Genomic DNA, 13,039 nt, shown 5'->3' on the forward strand with positions numbered 1-13,039 from the left:
ACTGAACCTGTACATCTCAGGACTGTAATGAGGTCTGTATTTCAGGAACATAACAGGGATCTGTATACCTCAGGAGTGTGCCAAGAGTTTGAGTATCTCGGGACTGTAACACTCTGTGAATCTCAGGAGTGTAACAGGGTCTGTGTATCTCAGGAATGTAACAGGGTCTGTGTATCTCAGGAATGTAACAGGGTCTGTGTATCTCGGGACTGTAACACTCTGTGTATCTGAGGAGTGTGACAGGCTCTGTGTATCTGAGTAATGTAACAGGGTCTATGTATCTGAGGAATGTAATAGGGTCTGTGTATCTCAGGAGTGTGACGGTCTGTGTATCTGAGGAATGTAACAGGGTCTGTGTATCTGAAGAATGTAACAGGGTCTGTGTATCTGAGGAATGTAACAGGGTCTGTGTATCTTGGGAGTGTAACGGGGTCTCTATCTCGGGAGCGTAACGGGGTCTCTATCTCGGGAGCGTGACGGGGGTCTGCGTATGTCTCCGGAGTCTATTATCTCCCTGCCGCAGGAGCTGGAGGGGTCAGGGTTTGAATTTGCCTAGATTATGCCATTGACCTAGGTAACCCCCTTAATCTGGCTCTGCTCTCCCCGACAGAGAACAAAAGCACCCCGCCATGGAGAACGAGCCTGGCGCAGAGTGCGATCCCAGTGCCCTTCCACCCCAGCAGCTGAGTGAAGAGGGCCTCCCCGAGGGAGACAAGAGAGAGGTAAGGAGGGGGAGCAGCGGGGAGGGCTGTGTGAGGTACGGGCTTGAGGAGATGGGGGTGGGGTCAAAGGTTATGGGTGGGTGGGGCGTCATCGTATGTGGGTGGAGGAGTGGGGGTTGGGAGTTAGTGTGGGTGGGTCCAGCAGGCACTGGGTTAATACTGGGTGGGAGGTGGGTGCCATGCTTCCCCCTCCCCTCCCCTCCACCCAGCTTCCCTCCCCTCCCCTCTCCAAGAGACCTGGTCGTCACAGGTCAGGGAAGGGTTCATGAACTCCAGTACTTCCAGACCAGTGGTGGTGAGCTCAGAGAGTCTATCCCACCATTCCTGGGTCATCGGGAGGCTCCTGACGAGCCCCCTCCCCTGCCCTGTCCTTAAATCCCCTTCCACTCTCCTCTGTCTCTGCATTCCCCCCCCCCCAAACCCTCTACATTCCCTTCATCCCCGTCCCCGTCTACACCCTCTTCATCCCTGTCCCTGCCTACCCCCCACTTCATCCCCATCCCCACCTCCTTAATCCCCGTCCCCGTCTACAGCCCCTTCATCCCCGTCCCCATCTACACCCCCTTCATCCCCCATCTACACCCTCTTCATCCCCGTCCCCACCCCCTTAATCCCCTTCATCCCCGTCCCCATCTTCATCCCCTTCATCCCCGTCCCCATCTTCATCCCTTTCATCCCCGTCCCCGTCTACACCCACTTCATCCCTGTCCCCGTCTACGCCCCCTGAATCCCCATCCCTGTCTACATCCACTTCATTCCTGTCCCCATCATCCCCCGTCCCCGTCTACACCCCCTTCATCCCCTTCTTCATCCCCATCCCCATCTCCGTCTACAACCACTTCATCCCCTGACCCCCTCCACACCCCCTTCATCACCCATCCCCATTCCCATCTTCATCCCCATCCCCGTCCCCGTCTCCGTCTACACCCCCTTCATCCCCGTCCGCATCTACAACCCCCTCATCCCCCTCCCCGTCTACATCCCCTGAATCCCCATCCCCATCTTCATCCCCCGTCCCCGTCTACACCCCCTTCATCCCCTTCCCCATCTTCATCCCCGTCCCCATCTTCACCCCCATCCCCATCTTCACCCCCGTCGCCATCTTCATCCCCTGTCCCCATCTTCATCCCCCCTCGCCATCTTCATCCCCCGTCCCCATCCACACCCCCTTCATCCCCATCCCCACCCCTTCATCCCCGTCCCCATCTTCATCCCCGTCCCTGTCGACACCCCCTTCATCCCCCGTCCCCGTCCACATCCACGTCCCCGTCTATACCCCCTTCATCCCCGTCCCCGTCTACACCCCCTTCATCCCCGTCCCCGTCTACACCCCCTTCATCCCCGTCCCCGTCTACAACCCCCTCATCCCCCTCCCCGTCTACATCCCCTGGATCCCCGTCCCCATCTTCATCTCCTGTCCCCGTCTACACCCCCTTCATCCCCGTCCCCTTCTACACCCCCTGAATCCCCATCCCCGTCTACATCTCCTTCATCCCCGTCCCCATCTTCATCCCCGTCCCCGTCAACACCTCCTTCATCCCCCTCCCCACCCCCTTCATCCCCGTCCCCATCTACACCCCCTTTGATTTCCGTCCTCGTCTACACCCCCTTCATCCCCGTCTACATCCCCTTCATCCCCTGTCTACACCCCCTTCATCTCTCCATCTCTCCCCACTCTCCTCGATCACCTCCCCTGTCGTTACCATCTCACTATCAGCTAACTCTTACCTATTCCCGCTCCATCACCTGGGCCTCTCCCTGCCCTTGTGCTTGCCTCTTCCACACAGTAATTCAACTGCGGGGAGCGGTCATTTCAACCCTCCCCCCCCGCCACACCCCATCTCCTTCCTTCCCCTTGTCTCCCCTTGTCCGGGGTGGTGAGGAGGGCTTCTGGGTGCTGGCTGGCTGGTCCATCTCTGGCCTGGGACGGTGGTGGGGTGGGGCCAGGTGGCGGAGGGGTGGAGGGGGTTTGGGGAAGGATGGGAGGTGCAGGGGAGGGGGAGGAGGTGCTGAGCTGATGTGTTGAGTGGGGCTCCTTCAGCTCCAGAGTGAACCTGTCAACCATGCTGTGTATGCTGTTACCACAATAGCCCCAGATAAGCCCCATGACTACTCCACTGACCATCCTGTTGGACTTGGGCCTAGTCAGAGCAAAAAGCCTCCGGCACGTGCACAGCGAGAGAGAGGGAGAGAAAGAAAGATGGTGAGAGAGAGAGAGAGTGAGAGAGAGAAAAGGGGGTGTGCGTGTGCATTCCCCCTGATTCCACCCACACCCCCTCACCCCTGCCCCCCCAGCCCCGCAATAAGCAACACACTGGCCAAGAAGGCCCTCCCACCAGCACCCAGGAGGAGGAAGGGGGTCAGTCGACGCATCAGAAGCTGTTCGAGAAACCACTCGCCTTCCAGGGGAGGGAACAGACACTGGCCGATGGTCACACGTTGTGGCAATCTGCCTCTGTGCCTGCGTCGGAGACAGAAACTTCGCTGCCTTCTCCAGCTCCCGGCATCCCACTGCTCGAAGAAGTAGCCGTCCTCCTAAGGAGGAAGAAGACACTGGCAGATGGTCACACGTTGTGGTGGTCTGCCTTTGTGAGTGCATCAGAGAGAGACAAAGACTCTGCCAACTTCTCCAGCTTCCCCCTGCAGCCCCTTCACCCACCAGTCGCCTTCCCGGGGAGAGAGCAGACAGATGGTCACACGTTTTTGCAGATTGTGTTCGTGTGCTGATCAGAGACAGACTCCACCATCTTCTCCAGCTCCTTCCACCCCACTGCTCGAAGACCAGCCATTTTCTCAAGGAAGGGAGAAGACACTGGCGGATGGTCACACGTTGTGGCGATCTGCTTTTGTGTGTGCACCAGCGACAGAGACTCCCCACTCTCCCACCAGCCTCTGCTCGAAGACCAGCCACCTTCCTGGGGAGGAGGCGGACGGATAGATGCACGTTGTGGTGGTGGTGGTCCATTTGTGTGTACGTCATGAAAAGACAGAGACCCCACCACCTTCTCCAGCCTCCCTCCATCCCATTGCTCGGAGAATCAACTGTATCCCCTCAGAGGGAGTGGATGGTCACACACTGTGGCAGTCTGCGTCAGAGAGAAGACAAGGCTCCGTCGCCATCTCCAGCCTCTCCCTGTACTCCCTCCATACACTGCTCAAAGAACAAGCCATCTTCCTGGGAAGGGAACAGACTGGCGGACACACGTTGTGGTGGTCTGCCTTTGTGTGTGCATCATGGAGAGGCAGAGGCTTCCACCTTCTCCAGCCTCCCGCTGCTCAAGGAACTGGCTGTATTCCCGGGGAGGCAGTGGCTGATCACAGGCTGTGGCGATCTCCGTCACCAACTTCAGCAGAGCGAACTGGGATGCAGGAGGCGCACAGACTGGAAGCTTTTCGAACTGTCGGCGAGGGGAGATGGCTTCGGTGACTGTCTCCTGGTCCACGGCCCTGTCTTCCCGCCCCGCTCGCACACTGCAACCGTGCGGTGGGGACAGGAGGAATCCCGCCAGCAGGCTCCGCGAGGATTGCTGCCCCTGAGCCACGAGCCAGCAGGCAAAGAGGAGAGCTGCCGCACACAGAGTCGCAAGGACAGAGGCTTCCTCCAGTTGGTGAGAGAGATGGACGCAGAGAGAGCAAGAGGGGTGGGGGGGGGTGCTGCAGTCTACACTGACTAACAGACTGACCACCGACCCCCACCTCCAACCAGGAGCCCCCTCCTTCACATCTCCGTCTTTTCCGAGGGAGGCACTACCACGGACTCCATCCTGGCCGTTTCAGCCTTCTCAGCCGAATACAAAATTGTGGGACTTTTCAGCAAAAGAAGCGAAGCATTTGGCTGCTCCACCCTCCCTTCTCCCCACACAGCCCCGTCTCACCCACCTCCTCCTCCTCCGGCCGGAGACTGGACTGGGCACCGGGACTCTCGCTCACCGGAACTGACTCTTTCTCGAGAATGCGTGTGTCACCCTCCCTCACGGAGCGTTAAAACTCACATCTCACTGCACCACTTATCAGTGGGGGCCCCACTCTGTTTGGACTGTTGCCTATACACAGTACACAGGAGTGCGACTGAGTGCCAGCTCAAGGCATTGCACTGAAGACCAGGTGTGAAAGGGTACCTGGAACATTTGTCATTTCATAAGTTCTTTCTCTTTGATTTTAATCTGTATTTAAAAGCTTATTTTCCATGTTATATCTTAAAGACAAGTAATTCAGCAAAGATTTTAATTTCTTTATTTTATGCCAGAGAGGCAAAGAAACACCTTATAGTAATTTTTTTTTTGTTAAAACAATGGAACGTTTGTTAGTTTAACAGCTGAATGGGCTGGGGTTTTGATGTAAGGGGTGGTCATGGATGAGGGATTTGGTGTTAGCAGGATGTGGGGGGGTGGTGGTGTTAGGAACTTGGTTGTGGGGTTGGGGAGGTGGGGTATTGGGGGAGAGAATGGCACTGGCCCCCTTGTTCCTGGAGGGAGAAGGGTGGGGGAAAGGGGGAGAGAATCATTATTGAGCAAATTAAAGTACAATTTGATAAATGGTCGGCATTCACAGGGGATGAGTTTGGAGGGAATACGGGGCAGGGAGCTGGGGTGAGGGGCTCCCCAGGCTCCGAGGCTCCTCTCCCCTCCCAGAGGAGTGGGGGGGGTGGTGATCCCTCGAGGAGGGGTGGGGGAGATTAGCAGAGGCTACACCGGGTGCACAGGGAACCAGTGTTGTTCTCCTCCTGGCCGGGGCATTTGAGGGTGGGGGGCTGGAGGGTGGGGGTCCGCGAGAAGGGCAGGGGGAGGATGCTGAGGCTGAGCACTAAGCCAGCCTGCCCCTCCCCATGGCCTCACGCACCGTTCCCCTCCCCCTCCCCTCGGGGGTCTTCTTTCTGTTGCAGAGCACAGTGCCAAAGGCCTTCAAGAGGAAGATCTCGGTGGTTTGTGAGTACCTCGCGTTGTCTGCTGTCTGTCCTCAACCTCCACCTCATTGTAGCTGAGGCCTCCCAGTCCCACCCAGAGTCTCATCGAGGGGAGGGAGCCGGTTCAGTCCGGGTCCAAGAAGTGGCAGGTCAAGTGATACTGGGGAAAGGGTTTCAGTGTCAGGGGACGTTTTGGAGAGAACTTCATTCTGTGTCTAACCGCAGGAGTGCATGATGGGACGGTGTGGAGGGAGCTTCACTCTGTTTCTAACTCTGGGATTGTGTGCTGGGACGATGGGGAGGGAGTTTCACTCTGTGTCTGACCCTGGGAGTGTGTGATGTGACAGTGTGGTGGGAGCTTCACTCTGTGTCTGACCCCGGGAGTGTGTGATGGGACGGTGTGGAGGGAGTTTCACTCTCTGTCTGACCCTGGGAGTGTGTGATGTGACAGTGTGGAGGGAGCTTCACTCTCTGTCTGACCTCTGGAGTGTGTGATGGGACAGTGTGGAGGGAGTTTCACTCTGTGACTGACCCTGGGAGTGTGTGATGGGACGGTGTGGAGGGAGCTTCACTCTCTGTCTGACCCCGGGAGTGTGTGATGAGACGGTGTAGAGGGAGATTCACTGTGTATGTGACCCTGGGATGATGTGGAGGGAGCTTCACTGTGTGTCTGACCCCAGGAGTGTGTGATGGGACGGTGTGGAGGGAACTTCACTCTGTGTTTATCCCAGGAGTGTGTGATGGGATGGTGTGGAGGGAACTTCACTCTGTGTCTGACTCCAGGAGTGTGTGATGGGACGGTGTGGAGGGAGCTTCACTCTGTGTCTGACCCGGGGAGTGTGTGATGGGACGGTGTGGAGGGAGATTCACTCTGTGTCTGACCCCGGGAGTGTGTGATGGGACGGTGTGGAGGGAGATTCACTCTGTGTCTGACCCCGGGAGTGTGTGATGGGACGGTGTGGAGGGAGATTCACTCTGTGTCTGACCCCGGGAGTGTGTGATGGGACGGTGTGGAGGGAGTTTCACTCTGTGTCTGACCCCGGGAGTGTGTGACGGGATGGTGTGGAGGGAGTTTCACTCTGTGTCTGACTTTGGGAGTGTGTGATGGGACGGTGTGGAGGGAGCTTCACTCTGTGTCTGACTTTGGGAGTGTGTGATGGGACAGTGTGGAGGGAGTTTCACTCTGTGTCTGACCCTGGGAGTGTGTGATGGGACGGTGTGGAGAGAGATTCACTCTGTGTCTGACCCCGGGAGTGGGTGATAGGACGGTGTGGAGGGAGCCTCATTAGTGCCACTCTAGTGTCTGCTAGTGCTGTTGGGGAGGATTTCAACTAATATGGTAGGAGAACAGGAATCTCTGCAGAAAGTATGCTAATAGAGTGGAATACAGACAAAGGACAGAAAGATTACTGGGTTATAAAAGGACAATGAGTGTAGGTGCGCTCATAGTATTTGAAACAATGGTCAGTCAGCCCAGCAGTAGAAAGGAGTAGAACTCATTGGCCCTTACAAAAATGTGGTTGCAGGGTGTGGCGGTTTGGAAATTAAATGTTCGAGAGCATCAGGTAAGGGAGGTGGGAGAGTGTTCCTAACTAAAGATGAGACCAGGACTGTCGTGAGAGACGATGTGAGACCCAGGGAGCAGGATGTTTGGTAGAGATGAGGAATGGTAAAAGGGAGGGTAATCACTGGGGAGAGTGTGAAAAGGTCACCGAATGAGAATCAGTTTATTATCACTGCTGTATGTGGGGAAAGTTATTTCGTGGCAGTGGCAAGGTGCAATAGATTTAAAAAATTTCGGTGTGTTACAATAAGGAAAAGTGCAAACGAGGAATAGCGAGGTTCATGGAACAATGGGAAATCGTTACAGTGATCCAGGCAATAAACCTGGAAATGCGATGCATTTACAAGTGGAACTGCAGTTGTCATGGTGACTTTAACTTACACATGGGTTGAGCGAATCAAGTTGTTCACAGCAATCTTACGGAGAACCTCACGAAATGTAATAACTTTCTTGATCAGCAGTGTTACTGAACCTACAGGGGGAAATGTTATCCTAGATCTGTCTTGTGCAATGACACAGGTTAAATTAATCTTGTCATTTGGTTTCCTTTTGGAAAAAGCATCCAAGTGTGACTGAATTTCTCGCACAATGGGAGGATGCGATACCTTAACCTTCAACCAGTGTATTATATCTAAAGAAGCGAGACTGCAACAAGATGAGGGAGGATCTAGCTAGCCTAGACTGCGAACACAGACCATGTGATTGGACAATTGAGGAACAGTGGAAGACGTTCTAAGACCGTTTCCCAACTGGGGGTGGGCGGGGGGGGGGGGTCCATGGCTCCCTTGGTTAATGGTAGAGGTCCATGGCATAAAAAAAGCTTAGGAACCTCTTTTATAAGAGATTTTTCACAGTGCTCAACAAAAGTATGTGCCAGCTAAAAGCAAGGACAGTCAGGATTTAGAGAACCCTCATTCACTCAGGAAATAAAGGAAAGCATCAAATTAGAAGCATACAAAGTCACCGAGAGTAGCGGGAACCTGGAAGACTGGGGAAACTTGAAGTAATAAAGAAGTGGAAAATAGATTACGAAAGAAAATAAAGTCTGAAATCTAAAATGAATAACAATTTCTATAATTATAAAAAGCAGATAAGGGTGATTAAACTGAACATAGGTCCCTTGGGGGATGAGAAGAGGGTTTAATATGGGTCATGTGGAAATGGCTGAGGAACAAGGGTGGGAGCGTCAGTACTTGGAAATACAATGTTGTGGCCATTACAGAGACTTGGCTCTCACGAGGGCAGGAATGGCTGCTGGATTTTCTGAGGTTTAGATGTTTCAAAAGGGACGGAGAGGGAGCTAAAAGAGGTGGGGGAGTGGTATTGCTAATGGGATAGTATCATAGCTGCAGAAAGGGAGGACGTCAGCTGAGTCAGTGTGGGAGGAAGACAATAAGACATGGAATTAGACTATTCAGCCTATTGAGTCTGTCTGCCATTCCATCCTGGCTGATTTATTAGTTCCCCTCAATCCCTTCTCCCTGTAACCTTTGATACCTGACTAATCAAGAACCTATCAACCTCCACTTTAAAAATACTCAATGACTTGATCTCCACAGCCACCTGTGAAAATGAATTCCAGCAATTCATGACCTGGCTAAGGAAATTCCTCCCCATCTCTGTTCTTAATGGACATCCTTCTAGTTTGAGGCTGTGCCCTCTGGTCCTAGACTCTCCCAATACCTTAAAGCCGCTAGTCCTCTTCAAATGTATGCGAACCTTGCAATTGCCTTCTTTACCACTAATTCAACCTGCAAGTTAATCTTCCAGAAACCCTACACAAGGACTCCCTAGTCCATTTACACCTCTGATTTTTGAATTTTCTTTTCATTTAAAAAATATTCTACTCCTTATTCCTTCTGCTACTTCTGCCCATTCTTCCAACTTGTCTGAATCTATCTGTAGACTCCCTGCTTCCTCAACACAATTTACCCCTCCATCTGTCTTCATACCATCCACAGACTTCGCCAATTCTGCCATCAAAGTCATTGATATACAGTGCCTATAAAGTATTCACCCCCCTTGAAAGTTTACATGTTTTATTGTTTTACAACATTAAATCACAGTAGATTTAATTTGGGTTTTTTGAAACTGATCAATAGAAAAATACTCTTTCACATCAAAGTGAAAGTAGATTTCTACAAAGTTATCTAAAATATTCACAAATATAAAACACAAAATAATTGGGTAAGTATTCACTCCTTTCAAGTCAGTATTTAGTAGATGTACCTTTGGCAGCAATTACAGCCTTGAGTCTCTATAGATAGGTCTCTATCAGCTTTGCACATCTGGACACTTCAATTCTTCCTCATTCTTCTTTACAAAACTGCTCAAGCTCTGTCAGATTACATGGGGAACATGAATGAGCAGCCTTTTTCAAGTCCAGACACAAATTGAGTTCTGAACTCCGACTTGGCCACTCAAGGACATCAACTGTTCTGTTTTTAAAGCATTCCTGTGTAGCTTTGGCTCTATGCTGGGGGTCATTGTCTTGCTGGAAACCGAATCTTCTCCCAAGTTGCAGTTCTCTTGCAGACTACATCAGGATTTCCCTGTATTTTGCTGCATTCATTTTACCCTCTACCTTCACAAGCCTTCCAGGGCCTGCTGCAGTGAAGCATCCCCACAGCATGATGCAGCCACCACCATGCTTCACGGTAGGGATGGTGTGTTTTTGATGATGTGCGGTGTTTGGCTAATGCTAAACATAGCATTTAGTCTGATGGCCAGAAAGCTCGATTTTGGTTTCATCAGATCATGGAACTTTTTCTAGTTGACTTCAGATTCTCCTACATGCTTTCTGGCAAACTCTAGCCAAGATTTCATGTGTGTTTTTTTTCAACAGTTGTTTTCTCTTTGCCACTTGCCCATAAAGCTGCGACCGGTGAAGTACCCGGGCAACAGTTGTTGTATGCGCAGTCTCTCCCGTCTCAGCCACTGAAGCTTGTAACTCCTCCAGAGTTGTCATAGGTCACTTGGTGGCCTCCCTCACTAGTCCCCTTCTTGCATGGTCACTTAGATTTTGAGGATGACCTGCTCCAGGCAGATTTACAGCTGTGCCATATTTCCATTTATTGATGATTAATTTTATTGTACTCCAAGTGATATTCAGTAACTTGGACTCTTTTTTGTATCCATCTCCTGACTTGTGCTTTTCAATAACCCCTTCGTGGAGTTGCTTGGAGTGTTCTTTTGTCTTCATGGTGTAGTTTTTGCCGGAATACTGACTCACCAGCAGTTGGACCTTCTAGATACAGGTGTATTTTTACTACTGTCAATTGAAACATCTTGACTGCACACAATGATCACCATTTAACTAATTATGTAATTTCTAAAATCAGTTGGCTGCACCAGTGATAATTTGGTGTGTTATTATTGTAATTAATCTAGATCATTTTGTAGAGCTCTGTTTTCACTTTGATACGAAAGATCTTTTTCTGTTGATCAGTGTAAAAAAAAGCCAAACTAAATCCACTGTGATTCAATGTTGTAAAATAAAACATGAAAACTTCCAAGTTGGGAGGGGGCGTGAATACTTTTTATAGGCACTGTAAGACATGAAAAGAAGCGATCCGAACTCCAATTCCTGCAGAACACCACTAGTCACCAGCAGCCAACAGAAAAGGCCACCTTTATTCCCACTCTTTGCCTCCTGTCAGTCAGCTAATCTTCTATTCATGCTAGTATCTTTCCTGTAATACCAGGAGCTGTTATCTTGTTAAGTAGCCTCATATGCAGTACTTTATCAAAAGCCTTCTGAAAGTCTAATTAAACAACATCCACTGGCTGTCCTTTGTCTATACTGCCAATTATTTCCTCAAAGATTTCCAACAGATTTGTCGGGTAAGATTTCCCCTCCAGGAAGCCATGCTGATTTTGGTCTATTTTATCATGTGCCTCCAAGTACCCTGAAACCTCATCCTTAATAATCGTCTCCAACGTCTTCCCAACCACTGAAGTCAGGTTAACTGGCCTATAATTTACTTTCTTCTGCCTCCCTTTTAAAGAGTGGAGTGACATCCGCAATTTTCCAGTCCTCTGGAACCATTCCAGAATCTAGTGGTTCTTGAAAGATCATTACAAATGCCTCCACAATCTCTTCAGCAGCCTCTTTCAGAACCCTGAGGTGTAGTTCATCTGGTCCAGGTGACTTGTCTACCTTCAGACCTTTCAGTTACCCAAATACCTTCTCCTTAGTAATAGCAACAGCACTCACTTCTACCCGCTGACACACTCAAATTTCTGGCATTCTGCTAGTGCCTTTCACAGTGAAGACTGATGCAAAATACTTATTAAGTTCCTCCTCTAGTTCTTTGCCCCTCCCCCAATTACTACCTCTCCAGTTCATTTTCCAGTGGTCAGATATTCACTCCTACCTGCCTTTTACTCTTTTATATATTTGAGAATCAATTTTGTATTATTGACTAGCTTCCCTTCATATTTCATCTTTTCTCCCATTATGGTTTTTTAGTTGCCTTCTGATGGTTTTTAAAACCTCCGCAATCCTCTAACTTCCCCCTAATTTCTGCTATATCATATGCTCTCTGCTTTGCTTTTATTCTCTCTCTGACTTCCCTTGTCAGACACATCTGCCCTTTAGAATACTTCTTCATCCTTGGGATGTGTCTGTCCTGTGCCTTCCAAATTGTACCCAGAAACTACAGCCATTGTTGTTTTGCTGTTATCCCTGCTAGTGTCCCCTTCCAATCAACTATGTCCAGCCCCTTCTAATGCCCCTGTAATTCCCTTTACTCCACTGTAATGCTGATACATATTTTCTCCATTTCAGGGTGCAGGGTGAATTCTATCATACTGTGATCACTGCCTCCTAAGGGTTCCTCTACCACAGGGGTTCCCAACCTATGGGTTCCTTTGCTTAATGTTATTGGTCCATCATATAAAAAAGGGTTGGGAACCTTAAGCTGTCTAATCAAATCTCGTTCATTACACAACACCCAATCCAGAATTGCCCTAGTGGGCTCAGCCACAAGCTGCTCTAAAAAGCCATCTGGCAGGTGTTCTGCAAATTCTCTCCCTTGGGATCCAGTACCAACCTGATTTTCACAGTCTACCTACGTATTGAAATCCCCTATGACTATCGTACATACCTTTTCTGTCTCCCTTTATATCCCACAGGGAAGGAGTAATCACTCTTGGGACTATTTTATAGATCTCCCCAGTAGCAACCGATTAACAGATGGGAGGCAGATTTTGGAACTGCAAAAATAGGAGGCTTGTTGTCATGGTTGACTTCAAATTCCCTAATGCTGATTAGCACCTCTTTTGTGCAAAAGGTTTAGATGGGGCAGAATTTATTAAGTCTGTCCAGGAAGGATTTCTGACACAGTATGTGGACAGGCCAAGAAGAGGAGAGGCCATACTAGATCTAGTACTAGGCAATGAATCTGGTCAGATGATAGATTTTGGTGGGTGAGCATTACAGAGATGGTGATCACAGCTCCTACCCTTACCATGGCATTGGATGGGAATAGGAGCAGACAGTATGGAAAAATATTTCATTGGGGAGGGCAAATTATGATATTATTAGGCAGGAACTTGGGAGCATAAATTAGGAACAGATTTACTCAGGAAAACGCAAAATAGAAATGTGAAGGTGGCTTAGAGAGCACTTGCAGGGGGCTCTGCATATTCTTGTCTCACTGAGGCAGGGAAAGGATGGTAGAGTAATGCATGTTGACAAGAGAAGTGGAACATTTAGTCAGAAGGAAGAGGTATAGGAAACAAAGATCATTCAGGGCAAAGGTAGCCAGGAAGGAACTTAAGAAGGGACAAGATAGCTAGAAAGGGACGGAAGGTGGCCTTGGCAAATCGGATTAAGGAAAAAACCCC

General features: G+C 50.2%; 1 protein-coding gene across 3 annotated transcripts in view; it reads left to right on the plus strand.

Moving 5' to 3' along the window:
• Positions 1 to 13,039, plus strand: part of LOC134352683 (apoptotic chromatin condensation inducer in the nucleus-like) — a 109,480-nt gene that overhangs the window by 75,916 nt on the left and 20,525 nt on the right. For all 3 annotated transcript variants that reach the window (XM_063060069.1, XM_063060071.1, XM_063060070.1), the window contains 2 exons: positions 611 to 722; positions 5,605 to 5,647. In XM_063060069.1, the coding sequence (XP_062916139.1) occupies positions 611 to 722; positions 5,605 to 5,647 (155 nt within the window). The remainder of the gene's footprint in view (positions 1 to 610; positions 723 to 5,604; positions 5,648 to 13,039) is intronic.

The sequence above is a fragment of the Mobula hypostoma genome, chromosome 10, assembly GCF_963921235.1.
Source record: "Mobula hypostoma chromosome 10, sMobHyp1.1, whole genome shotgun sequence".
In the NCBI taxonomy this organism is placed as follows: Eukaryota; Metazoa; Chordata; class Chondrichthyes; order Myliobatiformes; family Myliobatidae; genus Mobula; species Mobula hypostoma.